The sequence below is a fragment of the Aulonocara sp. 'chitande type north' Nkhata Bay genome, linkage group LG5 (assembly GCF_057382095.1).
Source record: "Aulonocara sp. 'chitande type north' Nkhata Bay isolate Kocher_YH1m ecotype deep benthic linkage group LG5, A_spYH_male_GT1.1, whole genome shotgun sequence".
NCBI classification, from domain to species: domain Eukaryota; kingdom Metazoa; phylum Chordata; class Actinopteri; order Cichliformes; family Cichlidae; genus Aulonocara; species Aulonocara sp. 'chitande type north' Nkhata Bay.
Genome location: NC_141348.1, coordinates 11,278,856 through 11,295,609, shown reverse-complemented (window position 1 = coordinate 11,295,609; position 16,754 = coordinate 11,278,856). Strand labels below are relative to the sequence as shown.

General features: G+C 39.8%; 1 protein-coding gene across 1 annotated transcript in view; it reads left to right on the top strand.

Annotated features, from left to right (window-relative positions):
• LOC147329889 (integrin alpha-5-like) overlaps window positions 1-16,754 on the top strand; it is a 52,204-nt gene that overhangs the window by 11,844 nt on the left and 23,606 nt on the right. Inside the window, exons 8-17 of the mRNA XM_086291290.1 lie at window positions 801-845; window positions 1,033-1,076; window positions 1,192-1,248; window positions 4,979-5,031; window positions 6,792-7,000; window positions 8,518-8,709; window positions 8,802-8,847; window positions 8,925-9,038; window positions 12,043-12,098; window positions 12,594-12,751. Of these exons, the coding sequence (XP_086147416.1) occupies window positions 801-845; window positions 1,033-1,076; window positions 1,192-1,248; window positions 4,979-5,031; window positions 6,792-7,000; window positions 8,518-8,709; window positions 8,802-8,847; window positions 8,925-9,038; window positions 12,043-12,098; window positions 12,594-12,751 (974 nt within the window). The remainder of the gene's footprint in view (window positions 1-800; window positions 846-1,032; window positions 1,077-1,191; window positions 1,249-4,978; window positions 5,032-6,791; window positions 7,001-8,517; window positions 8,710-8,801; window positions 8,848-8,924; window positions 9,039-12,042; window positions 12,099-12,593; window positions 12,752-16,754) is intronic.

Here is a 16,754-nt window from a genome sequence, read left to right as displayed (position 1 = left end):
AATGCCTGTGATGTTTAAGACCTGCCGTGCGTTGAACGTGATGTGAAACAAACACATGCAAACGGAAGATCACACTCTGGGGGGCCAAATCAACATGATATATACAAAAATCCAAACAACTGGGATTTAAAATCAATTTTTCAAAAGACATATCAATTTTTGAGGGCCCTTATGTTGCATGTATGCTTACGTCTTGTCAATGCATCACAAACTATTTGCAGTTTTTTTCCCAAGAATACATTTATTTTTATTGTTTATTTGCTGTCATTCTGTGTATAATACCTCACAGTATTCATAGCATTGCCTAAGTACAGGTGTAGTGTGGTATAAGTAGTGTATAATTGGCCAGCAGATAGCCCTGTGGTTCTGCTTGCATGGAACAAATAGTATGAAAGTAAGAAGGATTATTTTCTTTGTTTCCTGACTGCCAGGGCTTGTGAAAAAATGTATTTTAAAAAAATGACTTAGTCTGATGGTTAGAGTTAGGGTTACAGCTGAGGTCACCACCGACTTAGACCTCAAAGATTAATAAAAAGGGTTACATTATTTTTTCGGATTAATGCTTATAGAAAAATGGAAATAAGGTTTTGATGAGCGACAGTCAGAATGATGATTTTTTTTGTCCCATGGTTACCAAGACTTACAAGAACAATTCAAAACACAAAAACAACATATTCTGATGGGGCAGCGTTAGCGTTGGTGTCATGATGATTTCCACCTCACAGGGTTAAGGCATGTAGGCAAAAATATACTTTTATTGTATCCACCACTTCAAGCTGTTTCTGTCCTCTCTCCTGCAGGTTACTCTGTGGCTAGTGGCGAGTTCAGCGGGGATGGTGAGGAAGGTGAGGGTCATATTTACAGTACTGAGAACCAAAATGCATGGCTGAGTGTGGGGATTGCTGCTTTGTTTCGATAAACGTGTTTGTGTAGTAACAGAAAGGTGTTATTAGCCTTTCAGGAAGCCAAAACATTCAGACCCCCCCTCCCAAAATAAATCTGATAATTATGTTGTTACTTTTCTTTTCACAGATTTTGTCACAGGAGTTCCAAAAGGACTCATGCTGTATGGTTTAGTAAGGAGTTCCTATGTTCTTCTTGATTTTTGCAGTACAAATAGGAAACGTGAGGCAACATGAAGGTTCTCAGCGCACAGGTTTTAATAGCTAACTCTCTGCTGTTCTGATATAGGTGTCCATATTAAATGGAAGTGATCTGAAATCTCTGCTAAACCTGACAGGGGAGCAGGTACGTACAAGTGTGACTGGATGTTTTTTTTTGCCTGACTGCTGTTTTCATGTATGGTCCTATATTTAAAGTGGCATGTGCAATGGAGGGTTGGAGATGAAGGAATTTGCCCTGTGGAGAAGAGGCCTACGCCAGGGTCAGAGCTGCAGGTCACAGTACGCACAGCTCGTGGTTTCTAAAAGCTGTTAATCAAACCCAGAGTTAGCAGACACCAAGACAGTGGTCAGCATATTGATTCAGGATGTGCATTTTCAAAGTCAGTCAGAGCTGAAGAGCACCAGTGCTGAACAGAATTCCTTTAAATAAAGCCCACAGATTAACAGTGTTGGTCAAGTTACTTGAAAAAAGTAATCAGTAACTAATTACTGATTACTTCCCCAAAAAGTAATTCCATTACTTTACTGATTACTTATTTTCAAAAGTAATTAATTACTTAGTTACTTTTTAAAAACACGATTTACAACCTGAAGAGGTGATAAATCGATAGATCTTTCAGCCCAATTCTACTTTTTCTGCATAATCCATCATACAAAATGTAATCAAATGGAAAAGTCTCTTTTTAAAACTTGTTTTATCAGTTTTAATCTTTTAACTTTATGCATCAAGCAAAAATGTAATTATCTGCAACATTCTCTGACTTGAATAAATTAGTTTAACATTTAAACCTATTTTCTGCACATTCCAGCACATAAAATAAAATATTTTTTGTGTTTACACTCACTCTTTCAAATAGATGCAAGTAAAACACAGCAGGAAATAAATAAAGTCAAAGACTCAGCGGTCCTGTTGCTCTATTTTCACCTGTAAAGCAGGACTGCGGTAGGCGGAGGTTTACCCTGGTGCAGGTGTGCCGCGGTCAGTTGATGAATCCGCGAGTTTCTCTGTGAGCTTCCCATTACGTCGTTGTGCACTCGGTGCTTGCTTGGAAGTTTAGGGGGGGGTTTTTCACTGTAAAAAGTTTTCTTCCTACGCACAACGGACACTAATGTTTTTGTCACTTTTTATGGAATCAAACTCAAAGGAAGGTCAGTACTTCCACGCTTTAAACGCTGCACGCTCATACTCTCTCCTGCACTCGATATATGATCCATTGTTGATCTGCACACAGCTGTTGTCACTAACGGCGCACTCGCTTACGTCACTGTCATGAGACATTCTCGCAAAAAAAATCACGGTTTTAGTAACGCAGTAACGCAGCGTTCCTACGGGAAAGTAACGGTAATCTAATTACCGTTTTTGCAATAGTAATCCCTTACTTTACTCGTTACTTGAAAAAGTAATCAGATTACAGTAACGCGTTACAAGTAACGCGTTACTGCCCATCTCTGCAGATTAATCACGTTGGTATATTTAGCTCAGCTACTCATTGAGCTTTATTTTTGACATGTTAACTTTCAACGCTGTGCAGCTGAAGGTGTGAAATGTCATCTGTTAACCACCTACTTAATTTCCTGTGAAAATGTAAGTGCTAGATTACAACGTTACCCTTTACTATCATTAAAATACTATTTATCAATTCTCTAGTGGTGAAAAAGCTGAAGGGTGGTGATGAGTCATTTGTAGAGGGCATTCAGAAGCCCCTTCCTTTGACCTCGAATGTAAATATGAGTACATGTTTCATTTAAATCCAGAATAAATTTTCCTTCTGTGTTTATTGTATTTGCTTAAAAATGTAGGTTAAAACCAGTAAATGAAAAGGACAATTTTTGTCACACATTTTGGTTTTATTAATTTAGCTAAATTTGAATCTTGTCCCTGAACTCTGACACTGAATTGACTTTAGGGTGGGGTCACAGACAAACTGTAGAAGGGGAACAGAAACGAAAAACTCTTTCCCTGTACAAACTGTCGTGTGACACAAAGGTAACGGTATTGCTTGAGTTGTGACATACCAGTTACGTCATTAGGCTTTGCTGATGCGAGAGCATGTGACACCTGGACTCATGGTAAAGCATATGGCTAATCGTGCGTTTATGTTTGTGCGGCGCAGCCTGGGAGGTCATCAGTAAGTGCTCAGAGGTGTCCATCTGAGGGTGGAGGGCGCCGGATAAACTGTCAGGTCATAGTGAGAGTGATCTGGTGTAAACTCCCGGCTAATGAGGCTCCTCTCTCTGTTGCTGGTCTCTCTATGGGTGCTCAGACTGTGATGTAGAGATCAGCTGTGAAAACACACCAGAAAGCCTTTCTCCAAGAGGTCGTGTTGCTTTGCTGTTGAAAACGACAGTGTCGGTCGCTTGGACGCAAAGTTGCAGAGCGGTACAGCGTCACATGTACAAATGCAAAGTGGGTGTAGGTTAAATTGTAGGCTCTACATACGTAGATTCAATGAAGAAGTTTAAATTAAACTTCAGAGTTAGCAGTTTGACTGCGTTGCTCATTAACCTTTGGTCACTAACCTTGTCTGCTTTTGGTGTTCCACTTTGTTCATCAGCCACAGCTTCTTTGGTGAAGGGCAATTATAAACTACCATTAGCATTCAGGTTAGGGCAGCTTTAATGAATGGGTAAAAAAAAAAAAGGCTCTTAATTAAAGACAGACAATGCTACATTTACATCACCATCATTTGTTTGTGGACTTCATATTTAAAAGCTTTTGCTTCAGCTTTATGGCAAACCCTACCAAGCTGGTTAGCAAGCTGTGCCCATAAACTGTAGGGTTGCAATGTCTCAATGCATGCATCCAGGTAGGCAAATCCCAAAAGGTTGATTCTGTTCATCTGGATGTAGCTACATCCAGATGAACAGAATCAAACTTTTTGGATGTAGGGTTGCAATGCACACAGACACTGGTGTGTCGAATTTTTCTCACCAAGACTGGAGATCAAACATTTTGGACTGTTTCACAGTTTGTTTGTTTTTTAGCTGATTTCAATTTAAAAAATACTGCAAAAGGCACGAGCAGCACAAATGTGTGAATATTTTAACATGTTTGGCACTGCTGTATTGGTTTGATTTTTGCCACTTTGTTACAGAACTTTGTGGCCTGGTCCTCATCTCTACAAACCTGACGCAGTTTGTAGAGCTATTAAAGGAACCCCAGACGTTGTGGCTGATGACTGAAAAGCCATCAGTGGTTGACTTTTCCTAGCTTGCTGTTCTCACCACAGCTCACCAGACCTCAGAAGAACATTACCAGAGCACTTGATTTTGTTTTCTTGGACTTTAAGTGTAGGGCAAAACAGTAATGCCAGAGTTTTACATTGCTGCATTAGAACTTTATCCTGAGCCTCAGTGATTTATGTTAAGAGCTGCTTTGCATGTGCACAACGGGAAAGCAATCCTAGTATTCAGTGTTGTTTTTCACAAAGGTTTCAAGTGTTGGAAACCCTTCAGTGACGCTATACTACAAATCACTTTGAAATCAGAGTCAAACGAGGATGTAACGTGACCCTTATTTATCATACATGCTCATACATGGCATGAAATTAAACCGGAAAGCCCAAGTCCCACAAGCATTTTCTTTGGGTGTGCTTTAAAGGAGTTGTAGTTATCAATCCTCAGACCCCCTACCTCAACTCGAACTTACAGGAGCGTCAACACTGAACCCCATGAAAAGAGAGAAGAGGAGACCCCAGGGGATTGTGGGATTGAGAGAGAAAAAGAAAGCTTCTGGGGGTGGTGGTGGAAAGATAAAAAGGAAACGTAGAGAGAGAAAATGAAAGAAAAGAAAGGGATCTGTGCGCTGTGGTATGATTACAGGCTAACTGGGTCTTGTTTGTAATGCATTCCAGATGGGGTCCTACTTTGGCTACGCAGTGGCAACCACTGACATCAACAGCGACGGGTAAGCGACTGTCATGGTGGCACAAAATATCAGCAGTGAGTGATGAAATGGGAGAGATACGATCAGCTAAAACAAGAAACTAAAAACAATTGAAACAGAGGTCAACAGTGTGACTTTTGGACATTTCCCACAGTGGTTCAATTACTCATGCTTTCTAATGTGTCATTAAAATTTCCCCCCGAGAGTATTCTTGTTCTGTGCAATGAGTTTTTTTGCCATTCTCACTTCCTCACTCCCTTCTTCTTTTAGAATTTCAACATTTACTAGTAGAAGAGTCACAATGTAGCAAGTTAAACCCTGAGAACGTTCTAAAGCTCACACCCTTCTTTGTTCCGCTCTACACTTTCAGTCATGATGTCACATACAGTGTTAACCTCACTCAAAGGACTCAACACACTGTACAGTATCTGTGTAGAATAAGAGGCTTTTCCAGAATGTTAATGTTACTGGAAGTCACAGTGAAAGGGCAGTTAGGCCATATTTAGCAACTGTAGTGTGACATAGTGCTAAATGAAACTGAATACAACAGGCATTTAAATCAAATCTATGGTTGGACTGTGAGAGAAGTAGTCGTGGCTTAGCGAGAAAGCTCAAATGTAAATGTAGTGGCAGACTTTATTATTTCCAGATGAAATCCACACACGCAAAAATCAGCTATCTGCGCTAGCTAACAGTCAGTGCAGTTTTATATGAGTTGCCCTTTTAGCTAGTCACCGCAAATCACATTTGATTACGTTAATCTCAAGCTGAGTCACAATGCTGCAAACTCCTAAATTTACATAAGAGGGAAAAAGAGGATTACATTTTGAAATGAAAAAATGCATTTTTTCATTTCATTGTGTGTTAAAAGCAAATACTAAAAGGGGAGCACCTAAAATCATTCTCTGATTATGTGGCTTTGACTCAAATTAAACTCTTTGTATCTTATTGTCTGTGTTAATGTCCTAATTTTCTCATCCTGTCCTCATTTAACCCTGTGAAGCCAAGTGTGCTTTTCCTCTGAAAACCCCCCAAATTCCACAACACCTTTTAAACAACTGCAATTACAAAAAATATCGGATGTAGCAAATATGATGCAAATTAAAACTCATACATTACAACAAGTTTCTTTCTTTAAATTTAAAAAAACAATGGATTTTCTGGTAATTAATTTATGTACAAGGGTAACTATTGTTACTCTTTTCTAAACTGAGTGGTTTCTGTCAGACCTGCTTCCAGAACAAAATTATTGGGGTGCATCAGACGTTAATCAGGGTGATCTCTGCCTATACAGTTTACTGGTCATCAAAACAACTCTTTATTGATATACAGGGTGGAGAAGAGGGTTGCATTGACAATCCAACACAATGGGCAGCACATTGAACACATTTTATAAGTGGTCAGAAACTTGTAAATAACTCATGAAAGAATAAAGTTATGTTGAAACCAAGCACACCATTGTTTTTCTTGTGACATTACCAATAAGTTTGATGTGTCACATGGCCCTCTTCCTATTGAAAAAACAAAAGTTGTATCCAAGATGGCCGACTTCTAAATGGCCACCATGGTCACCACCCATCTTGAGGAGTTTGCCCCCTCACAGATACTAATGTGCCACAAACAGGACTTTAATATCACCAACCATTCCCATTTTATTACGGTGTATCTATATAAATGGCCCACCCTGTATATTGAGGTGTCATTGAGGGTACAGGGTCTTCCTGTTGTCTTCATGGGGAAAGAATAAAGCTTCATAATTTGCTTTTTGCCCATAACTCCAGTCTGGATGACCTGGTGGTGGGAGCGCCGCTGTTCATGCATCGGGGGTCTAACGGGCGTCTGGAGGAGTTGGGAAAAGTGTATGTGTATCTACAGAGGGGTCCTCTGGAGCTGGAACCAAGTCAGTCTCACCTCCTGGGTCTTCAGGCCTTCAGCCGGTTTGGCACCTCTCTGGCCCCGTTGGGTGACCTCAACCAAGATGGTTTCAATGGTAAATTTGCATCATAGAGAATGTGCTGAACATAGACCAGAACGAGACAAAATAACTCAGTTGTTACACTATAGGTCATAACCCCATTTCTGAACATACTTTACTATAACTTATGTAATTCTATTGGAAAATCCACCCATTGTCTTAACCACTTACACAGCTTAGGGGTGCAGGGAAACTGGAGCCTGGTGTAGAGGGAGAGTTAAACCCTTGACAAGTTTCCAGTTCATTATACCATTAACACATACAGTAGATACAGACAGCCTCACAGGCGCATTGTTGAACCTAACATGCACGTCTTTGGACTGTGGGAGGAAACTAGTGCATCTGGAGAAAAAGGAAGGCTTTTTTTAAATTTGAGGCATCATTCACCACCATGCCACCTTTTCTTTTGAGACCACGTTAGTTAAAGTAAGATTATTTTTCCATCTGGAGTCATTTATTTTCAGATGCATGGCTCTGTTCTTGTTCCTCCCTGAAATTCCAGGCATACGTGATGGGAGAGCTGCAGAAACAGAAAAGGCCTAACTGACAAAAGACATAACCTTGATTAAGTCAGAAATAGCATGAAATTGATAATCTGGGGTAAAGGTGGGTTGCAAAGGAAACAGGATCAATGCTAAAGCACCCTTAAAGGAGCCACTATATGAGATTTTGGCAATATGACATGAGAGTGTAGTGTAGTGGTTTTCTTGGCAAGCAGAAGGTTCCTGGTTCAGTTCTAACTAGAGACACAAAAGCCTTTGGCGTTGTCAAATATAAATGAAAATGTTTCTGAAACAAAACCTGCAGAGCTACTTGCTGTGGTGAAGCCTTTAGCCAAAAGTGGCTCTCTTGTGTGCAATTAAGAAGTGTACCAGCTCAACTGTCTGTGGGCTGGCAGATTAGCAGATCTGTTGGGAGTGCTGGCTGAGGTGAACTTTGTTGCCTACCAGAAATAATACTGCACTCAGTTTGTTTTTTTAGATTTGGTTTCTGTCCCATGAAGTAGTTTCTTTCATACAGATCTGCATTCAAGTGTCCATTTGTCTAATGAGTTTCTTCTTTGGTTGTTTCATGCTATAAAAAGATAGAGAAAAGGGTGAAAAGTGCCAATCATATAAACAGGGAAAAGCAAATCCTCACATTTGCGCAGCATAAAGAGCCAAATGTTTTGTTTGTTTATTTCCTACATGACTGAGTCAGTATAAGGGAAAGGGTGTAGTGACTGATTTCATGTTTCAGCACTCGTTTAAACGGCCTCAGATGCTTTTCCAAATGTGAATGATAACTTGGCTGAGCTAACAGACACACTGACAGAGTCTACACTTCATTCATTCAAGATTCAGCCAAAGTCTAACAATGTAAATAACCAATAAACACAGCAAATGACTGAAGTCTGCTCCTTGAAAAACAACTGTCAGTCCTAGAACAATTGTTCTTCATTATTTTGTTGTTGAAGGAATATAAGTGCGTTGTGCTGCCTTGCATAATAATATACATGTAGTTAACAAAGTCTTGTTGCTGTTTACGATCAGACGTGGCTATCGGCTGTCCGTACGGAGGAGACGACCAGCAGGGGTCGGTTTTCATCTACAACGGTCATGTTGGAGGACTGAAGGACACCCCCACTCAGATGCTCTCGGGCCAGTGGGCTTTCAGCTCTTTCCCGGCCAGTTTTGGCTTTACTGTGCGAGGCAACAGAGATCTAGATCAAAACGGGTACCCAGGTATTGCAGAAAAGGCTCCAACAGATCTCTATCAACGCTTCTTCTTTGTTTCATTTCATTTATTGATTTAAGTCACTTTCCTCTTCTCGCAGACCTGATTGTCGGTGCTTTTGGGGTAGATAAAGCTGTCCTCTACAGGTATGTTTAAACTTTTAGTAACGTAATCACAATCATGCAGACCATTCTACTCATTCTTGTCTCGTGTCTGCAATCAGAGCTCGGCCAATAGTGAACGCCAGCGCGTCTCTCACAGTACAGCCGACCATGTTCAACCAGGAGGAGAAGCACTGCATGCTGACCACAGGGAATAAAAGTCTTTCTGTGTCTTGGTAAGGTATTTTCCTGTTCAGAGTTCGAAACATATGCTTATTAATAGGTGGATTATACACAGTGTGATCGAGCCTTTGGCACTCACCGCTGTAGTGGAAGTTTCTTTAATGGTCTACCAAAAAAGTTTAAGAGCAACTCAAGAGTTCTCTGAGGTTATGGAGCATCTCCTAAATTATGTAACACACATCTTAGTCAGTACTTTACCTCAAGAGAATGTCAAATGACTTCATGTTTGCCAGTTTCCTCCTCTGAACACAGAGTATTCTTAGAATCAGTGGAAAAACAAGGAGTAAAATTCTCCCAGCTTTCAGTCCCAATAAAGCTCTTTCCACAAGTTCACTTTAACCATCGGATTCAGTGTGGAACCTTTAAATGCTGTTGTGGGGTGTTTGCCAAGCTGCCTGGTGTCTTTGTATCTGACTCTGATGTTGATACAAGCGAGTCTTGTTTTCATGCTTATTGCTGTATTTTTTGCTGCCGTGGAAACAAAACGGAAACAGAGGGAGAGAGGAGAAGATGGGGAGGTGGAAGAAAGGTGGAGTAGCTACATGGAGGAATGAAAAGAGAGTTGGGAAGGAGACGGAGGCTTTGAAAAGGTTGGAAAAGGCTTGTAAGTTTTATGGAATGAATGAACACGATGTTCATTCATGTACGTGTGTGCATTTCAAAGCTAGAGCTCCTAAAAGGGACCTTTCATGTGTTTCCATAGTTACAACAGCTAATATTAAACATGACAAGAATTTTTACTTTTCACTTAAATTCCCTCACTTTTATGTGTTATAATTCTGAGGAATAAAGCTCAGGTGTCTGAGGTGTTAGACTGTAGCTCTTTTTGCTCTTGGTTCTGCACAAGGCATTTTATATTTTAAGGTAAGGACCCTACGATAATACAGAGACAACCCCAACAATCAGACAATCCCCTATGAGCAAACACATGGTGACAGTGGGAAGGAAAAACTCCTTTTTAACAGGAAGAAACCTTCAGCAGAACTAGGCTCAGGGAGGAGCGGGGCCATCTGCTGCGACTGGTTGGGGGTTGCAGTGAAAGACTTTAGAGTAAGCAGTGGGAGTAGGATTGTAGAACGTGGTGATGTTGCATATCAGCTGGTCATGTGTCCAGCTGAGATGAATTGTGCCTAACCATGTCTGTGAGGGTGAAGTCAAACATAACCCAAACTTACAAATCACAAGTTTGCCTAGAGAGGATAAATAAATCTGTGTACAATCAGAGGAGAAGTAGATCTCACGAAATGACAAAACTCCTGAAAACATCTGAAGAACATGATCCAGCGAGATGCCAAGCAGCTCCCAGGTGTCGCCAAACAGATTTACACAGCTTGTTTCCTGTGCTTTTATGTGCACCATTCAAGCACATAGTGTAATTGTTAAGTGCTGACTTTGTGTTATTATTCCAGCACATTTAGAGTCAGTGTTTACTTTGGTTTAAATGCAAGTAAATGGCCAAGGATGGCTGGAATTAATTTAGAATCAGATCAAACTGACAACATTTTCGTATCTAATTGAAAGCTGTCTGGGGATGTTGCATAAACATAGACTGGAGCATTCCAGTGTTTTATTCTGATCTCTACCAATCTGCCACCCCTGCTGACTGCAGGAGCGGAGCAGTGGATCTTCTTGTTTTAACTGGTTAATCCAACCATCCATTTCCCTCTGTGAGCATCGTTTCCCATCACACCTTCTGCTTTGTCCAGTATAATGTTACAGTCACGGCACACAGAAAATCTACCGTATTTCAGTTCTACGGTTATATAGTGAGGTAATAATAACAAACATCTTGTACTTAGCAGGTTCTAAAGTTAGGCAAATATAAAAGCAAAACAACAACACTAAACTATTTTATTATTATTATTTTTTAAAAAAAAGCTCAAATGCAGTGTGTAAAAACTTAAATCCACCTGTGTCTAGAGCCACCTTTAGCAGCAATAACTTTAGGTAATCATTTTCCGTATGACCTAGTTTCGCATCATTGTGGTGGAATCTTTGCCCACTCTACTTTACAATGTTGCTTCAGTTCATTGAGGTTTGCGGGCATCTGTTTATGTGCAGTTCTCTTAAGGTCCTACCACACCATCTTGGCCAGTTTGAGGTCTGGACTTTGAGTGGACCACTGTAACACCTTGACTCTCTTCTTTTTCAGCCGTTCTGTTGTAGATTTGCTGCTGTGCTTGCGATCGTTGATCGTTCCATGACCCGATTTTGGCCAGACTTTGGTTGTCAGACAGACGGCCTCACATTTGACTCTAGAATACTTTGGTGTACAGACTAGTTCATGCTCAACTCAACAATGTGCTTGGTGGTGCTGCAGTTCTATGAGATGTTCTCTATAAATGTGGTGCTGTGCATTATGACCAAACATCTTCTCATGGTTCATCTGAGGTTGAATTTTCCTAATTTTAAGACCTGCTAAGAATCAGATAAGTTTTTTTAAATTATTGCTTAATACATACAATCCTAAACTTTAAGAGAGGGAGTACTTTCTGTCATCAGATTACTTTCTGCAGAATTTGGTCTTCAGAAGGTTGCAAACAGTCTTAGACTGAATTTGGCCCTTCTAATCTGTATCTGAATTTATTGCACAGCATCAATTTAGATACACTGGTTCTCACACTTTTTCTGCTATTTCTCATTTAAGAAGCACAATACTAGATTTTTTTAATGAATTATTAACAATTAAAAATGATACAGTTTGATTTTGACTTAGGATAAGCACAGGTAGCATCAAAGGACCCTTTTATTTGGTCTCCGTAAGAGAAGAACCATAATTATTCACTTTATTTACTGAACAGCTGCCTGATAGAGGCATACTGTAGATGCTTAATGCACACTGTCTTAGTGCAGGGAAAAAACCCCAAAACAATAAATCTATGAATAGGGGATATTTTCTGAGGAAGACAGAGCTACGGCTCAAATAAAGTCAAGACATCCCTGCTAGCTCTGCATGCTAATTTTTAAAAAATATTTGTGTCTGTCTTAAACCTCCAGCGTCAGCATCACTTTCTGCCTGCTGGCTAATGGGAAGCACCTCCCCTCTCATCTAGGTGAGGCACACACACACACACACACACACACACACACACACACACACACACACACGCACACACAAACGCACAGATGGTCCCCATTACCTTGCTTTCTTTGTGCAGCCACAAGTATGCTAGCCCTCACTGTGGTCAATTTGGCAGTTAAGATCAAGATAAAAGAACAATCGTGTAAACACGGGGTAACTTGGTGGGCTCCGGCAGTTTAGAAAAGTGCGTGTGTGTTTATTTGAAGTGAGTGGGTGTGTATTGTCTCTGTTCTCTGCATAGTTGTTGTCATGTGGTCTGCAGCAATGCTCTCTATGTTTCTGTACATAGAACAAAATAGCACACAAAGGCTGTTTGCCATAATAATATTTACTCCTGCATATGTGTGTGTTTGCATGTGGCCAGGCAAACACAGACGGCTGAGCACATATGCGTTCGTGTATGTGCTTTGCACCAATTGGCATATTTGTGTGAAACATAGATGTGTGTGTCATACATTTTTTTAAGGCTTCGTGGCAGAGGTGCAGTTGGACAGTGGGAAGCAGAAGCAGAAGGAGTCTATCAGGAGGACTCTGTTCCTGGACAGCCAGCAGCCCAGCCTAGTGAAGACCTTTAACCTCACCAACAGAAAGCCCCTGTGTCACAACAGCAATATCTATCTGCGGGTCAGTCACACAAGCTGTGTTTGCACCTTGAGGTCAAGCAGTTTGAGCGAATGTTTTCCATTTGATTTTTTTTAGCAAACCTTTTGTTTTGGTCAGGTAGAATTTATTTATCTAGTCAAACTAGAGAAGATATAGGACTTCTCCTATTTTTTTTCCTAGTCCCCCTTGTGACTAGGAAAAATTGCCCAATGATTCCACTGAATGCTTTTGAGGGGAAATAGCTGCAAACCAACTGGTCGCCTAGAGGTTGAACATACAATACCCTCAGTTACTGGGTAGCCACTTTTCATGTCAAAGGAATTGCACAGGAAGCAACCTGTCTCCAAACTGTTGTGGTCTGATTGCAATCACGTTCAGGTTCTCCATTGGCAAAGGCTTGCAAATAACATGTTGCAGTTGCAGTCTGCACTGCACAGATCTCTTTGTAATAGGGTACTTCACTTAACTGGTTACATTCCTGTATAAAAGAGACGTTTCTGAGCGCCCATGTCATTATTTCTGGAGAAAAGTCTTCATTTCTGTTTCAAAGTAGTTAATGTGAAGTTCTGCTTAATATGAATTTCTGTATATGTAGATGATAACAGATTTACAAGATGGGAAAGTATTTCTGATTTTTACCATATTTGTATTTTTTTTTTTTATTTGACCTTTATTTATACAGGCAGTCCCACTGAGACTCAAGGTCTCATTTACAAGAGAGACCTGTTTCAGACAAACATATTAAAATTACGACAACAAAGAATAGCCTAATGTTTACACAGTCATTTCAAAAAGAGGAACAAGTTCCCATAGTGATGATTTTACAAGGTAATTTTTTCATTTTTTTAAATCTGCAACTGAGAGAGCTGCGAGTCCTTCTGTAATGCATCCAATGAGGACTGGGCAGAAAACGAGAATGCCTTCTTTCCAAGTTCTGTAAGAGTCTGATAAATAAGAGGGGAGTAAACCACAAATAGATTTATAGATAAAATTATACCAATGAGCCATCCTGTGTAAGGCCAGTGGGAAGCAGTCAGCCAGAGAACAGAAAGTACAGTGATGTGTTAAAGGTTTACAACCAGTTAGAAATCTTAGTGCCCCGTGATATCATGATATCATGTAAATTATATCATGTTATCCAGGAGGGGTAAAAAGGTGGTAGCAACGAGCCTTTTCCCTGCCGTGAAAGAGAAACACGATCGATTTTGGGAATATAAATAACTGTAACTCATCATATTATCACAGTTTGTGAGTAAACGCCAACTTCAGTTGCAAACTGATAACCGACTTACTCAATCTTAAAACTGTTTTATCACCGTAGCACAACTGACTGCTAATGTTCACAGAGCTGCTGTTCATCAGCAACAAGACTGCAAGTTCTTTGTACTCTGTCACAATAGTTTTGGTTGTGCTGCTGTGTCCAGCCACTGTGTGACTGTAACATGAGGTGCTCCTCAATGAATAAGAAATGAATGAAGCTAAATAATTAGCATGATTGCTTATAAAGCATTCATAACTTGATTTGGAGCCTCTGAAAAGTACAAAAATGCAGTGAAATACATCCATGAACCGAATAATTCAGCAACAAAAACTTAATTTTTATTCTGTGACAACAATATAAAGCAAGAAAGACCTCAAGCTCTTTCTCTTACCTTTCTGAATCTTTCTCTTGAGTCTCATTCTAGTTTCTCATCAAATACAACTAGTTCAGATGGTCATCTGGAGCTTTGGCGCATGCCGTTCCCCTGATCTCTTTCACCACATTTCCTGTCAATTTGTACCACAAAAAAAGAGGGAGAGAAAAAAATGACACGTGTTTTATGACAACCACTAGTAAGATTACTGATCAGTATTTCTTATGCATGTACGTACTGAAAGTTGGTACCATAGTTAACATATAAAAAACATTAAAAAAGGACAACATATCTAACAAAAGTTAACATAAACAGTGAATCTGAATCATTCATGAGCTTTGCAGATCTTTTGTAAGGAATGAAAAACATTTAATAATTTAAAGGCTAAAAGATATGTAAATTGCATTTTGGTGAGGAGATATTGGCTATAATGATAAGTACACCCAGCAATTTTCAGATATAAACACACGCAGGGACAGAAATGTACTTTCAGGCAGAACTATGATAATAAGCCTGCAAATAGTCGCTCATATTTCATGCTGTCATCTGGGCAGGAGAACAAGCACACATCATTTACAAACATGAAAGTAATTGTGCAAACAGCCCTTATTCTTCAGACCAACCATTTCATAAGTATGCTTTTAATAATTTTTGCAAATTTTCTACTTCTTAATGTTTGGAAACGACTCCAGCCCTGCTGCTTTTCATTGGAGCCGTCTAATCAGAGACTGGTTTGCACCTGCAGAACCAGGTGAATGCACTTAACTTTCGGCTAATACCGAGGTTGAAGTCATTTCCTAATAACAGGGTTTGAAATTGCTGTTTGAAGTGCTACGTGAGGTGAAACTGCTTCAGTACCAATCCTCTCATCACTTAGTGGTGACCTGATCAAAGATTGTGCCTGACAAAGGCGCTTATGTCATACGTGTGGATGTTCACTGTTAGATATAATGAGCAGAGCACTTTGGTCTCTGACAGGATAAGAGACCAGAGTAGAAACTGACAAACATGCACTCATGTCAGTCAGCACTTATCTGTCTGTGTACTCTGTACTCTTTCTTTAAAAGAGCCACATCATTGTGTTTATGCAAAGGGAATTCAGGCAACATGTTATTAACTTTAAACACACTCAGGCCATTTTAAAGGTAATATTACTTTAAAAACTAACTTGTTATATCACTGCTGTTATAATATCAAAATCCCTTTCAATTTAGCTTAGCAATTTGGGTCAGTTCATCAGTTGTGTGCATTATAACCTCTGGTTTTATTGACTTTACCTCAGTGCATAATAAGTTGATATTGCCAGCCTCTCCTTTAACCCCTTAACCAGAAACAAACCAATTTGTTGTTCTCTGATCAACAGTTTTGGGGCTCAATCACAGTTGTACCTTTGTCCTACACATAGCTTTGCTGACTGATTTTTCATACAAAGAGCTGAAGTGAAACCAAGTGATAAAAATAGGTGCACTGAAAGCCACTTTTCTGTGTGTTTCATGCTGTTTTAATTTTAATTCTTTGTGGGGGTTTTTCATGCTTCTTGCTTCATCCACCTTTCAAAATCAAAATTAAAATCATCCACTTATAGACACCATCAACCACATCAAGCTGTTGGTCATTTGAATGACTGCATATGTTGTATACCCAGAATCCTTCACAATAAGCGAATACAGGTTTGAATCCCCCATTAGCCAAACTAAAAGCTAGCTAACAGTATCACTGGTATTTTGTTAGCTAACCTAAAAGCTAGCTAGCAGTAGCACTGGTATTTTTTTCCTTCTCAGCACAAGTTTTGTGGAGTTTAGCTTGCAGGGAGTTATTGTAAATGTCAGGTAAAGATCCTTAACTTACATATATCCTATAAATACTCTAAAAGAAGTAAAAAAAACAATCAATCTGCATCTACTAAAACTGATTTCACTCACACAATTTATGTTTTTGCATAGTGCCAATTCAGAACAACAGTTGCCTCAAAGTGCTTTATACTATAAGTCTTATAGTATAAGATAACCAACAGTCCGACTGACAATCCCTTATGAGCAAGAACTTGGTGATGGTGGGAAAGAAGAACTCCCATTCAACAGGAAAAGACACTTCGGCATAACCAGGTACAGGGAAGGTCGGCTGTTTGAGGCAAATGTTTGGGGGTCAAGGGAAAGAGGAAAAAATGAGAGAATAGCAAGACTGAGAGCAAAAGAACTTGAGCCTGTAGCAGTATAATTAAGGGATGGTTCAGTCATCAGATCCATGGGACTGGTTCACTAAGGAGACGGGTGTGCTAAGAAGTCAGAGTGAGCCACACCAGACATTAGTTACTACAATGAAAAAGTAATGTAGGCCAGTTTTTGCTGTAAAATCTGTTCTTATTTTCAGAAATCGCACTTGGTAGCTTT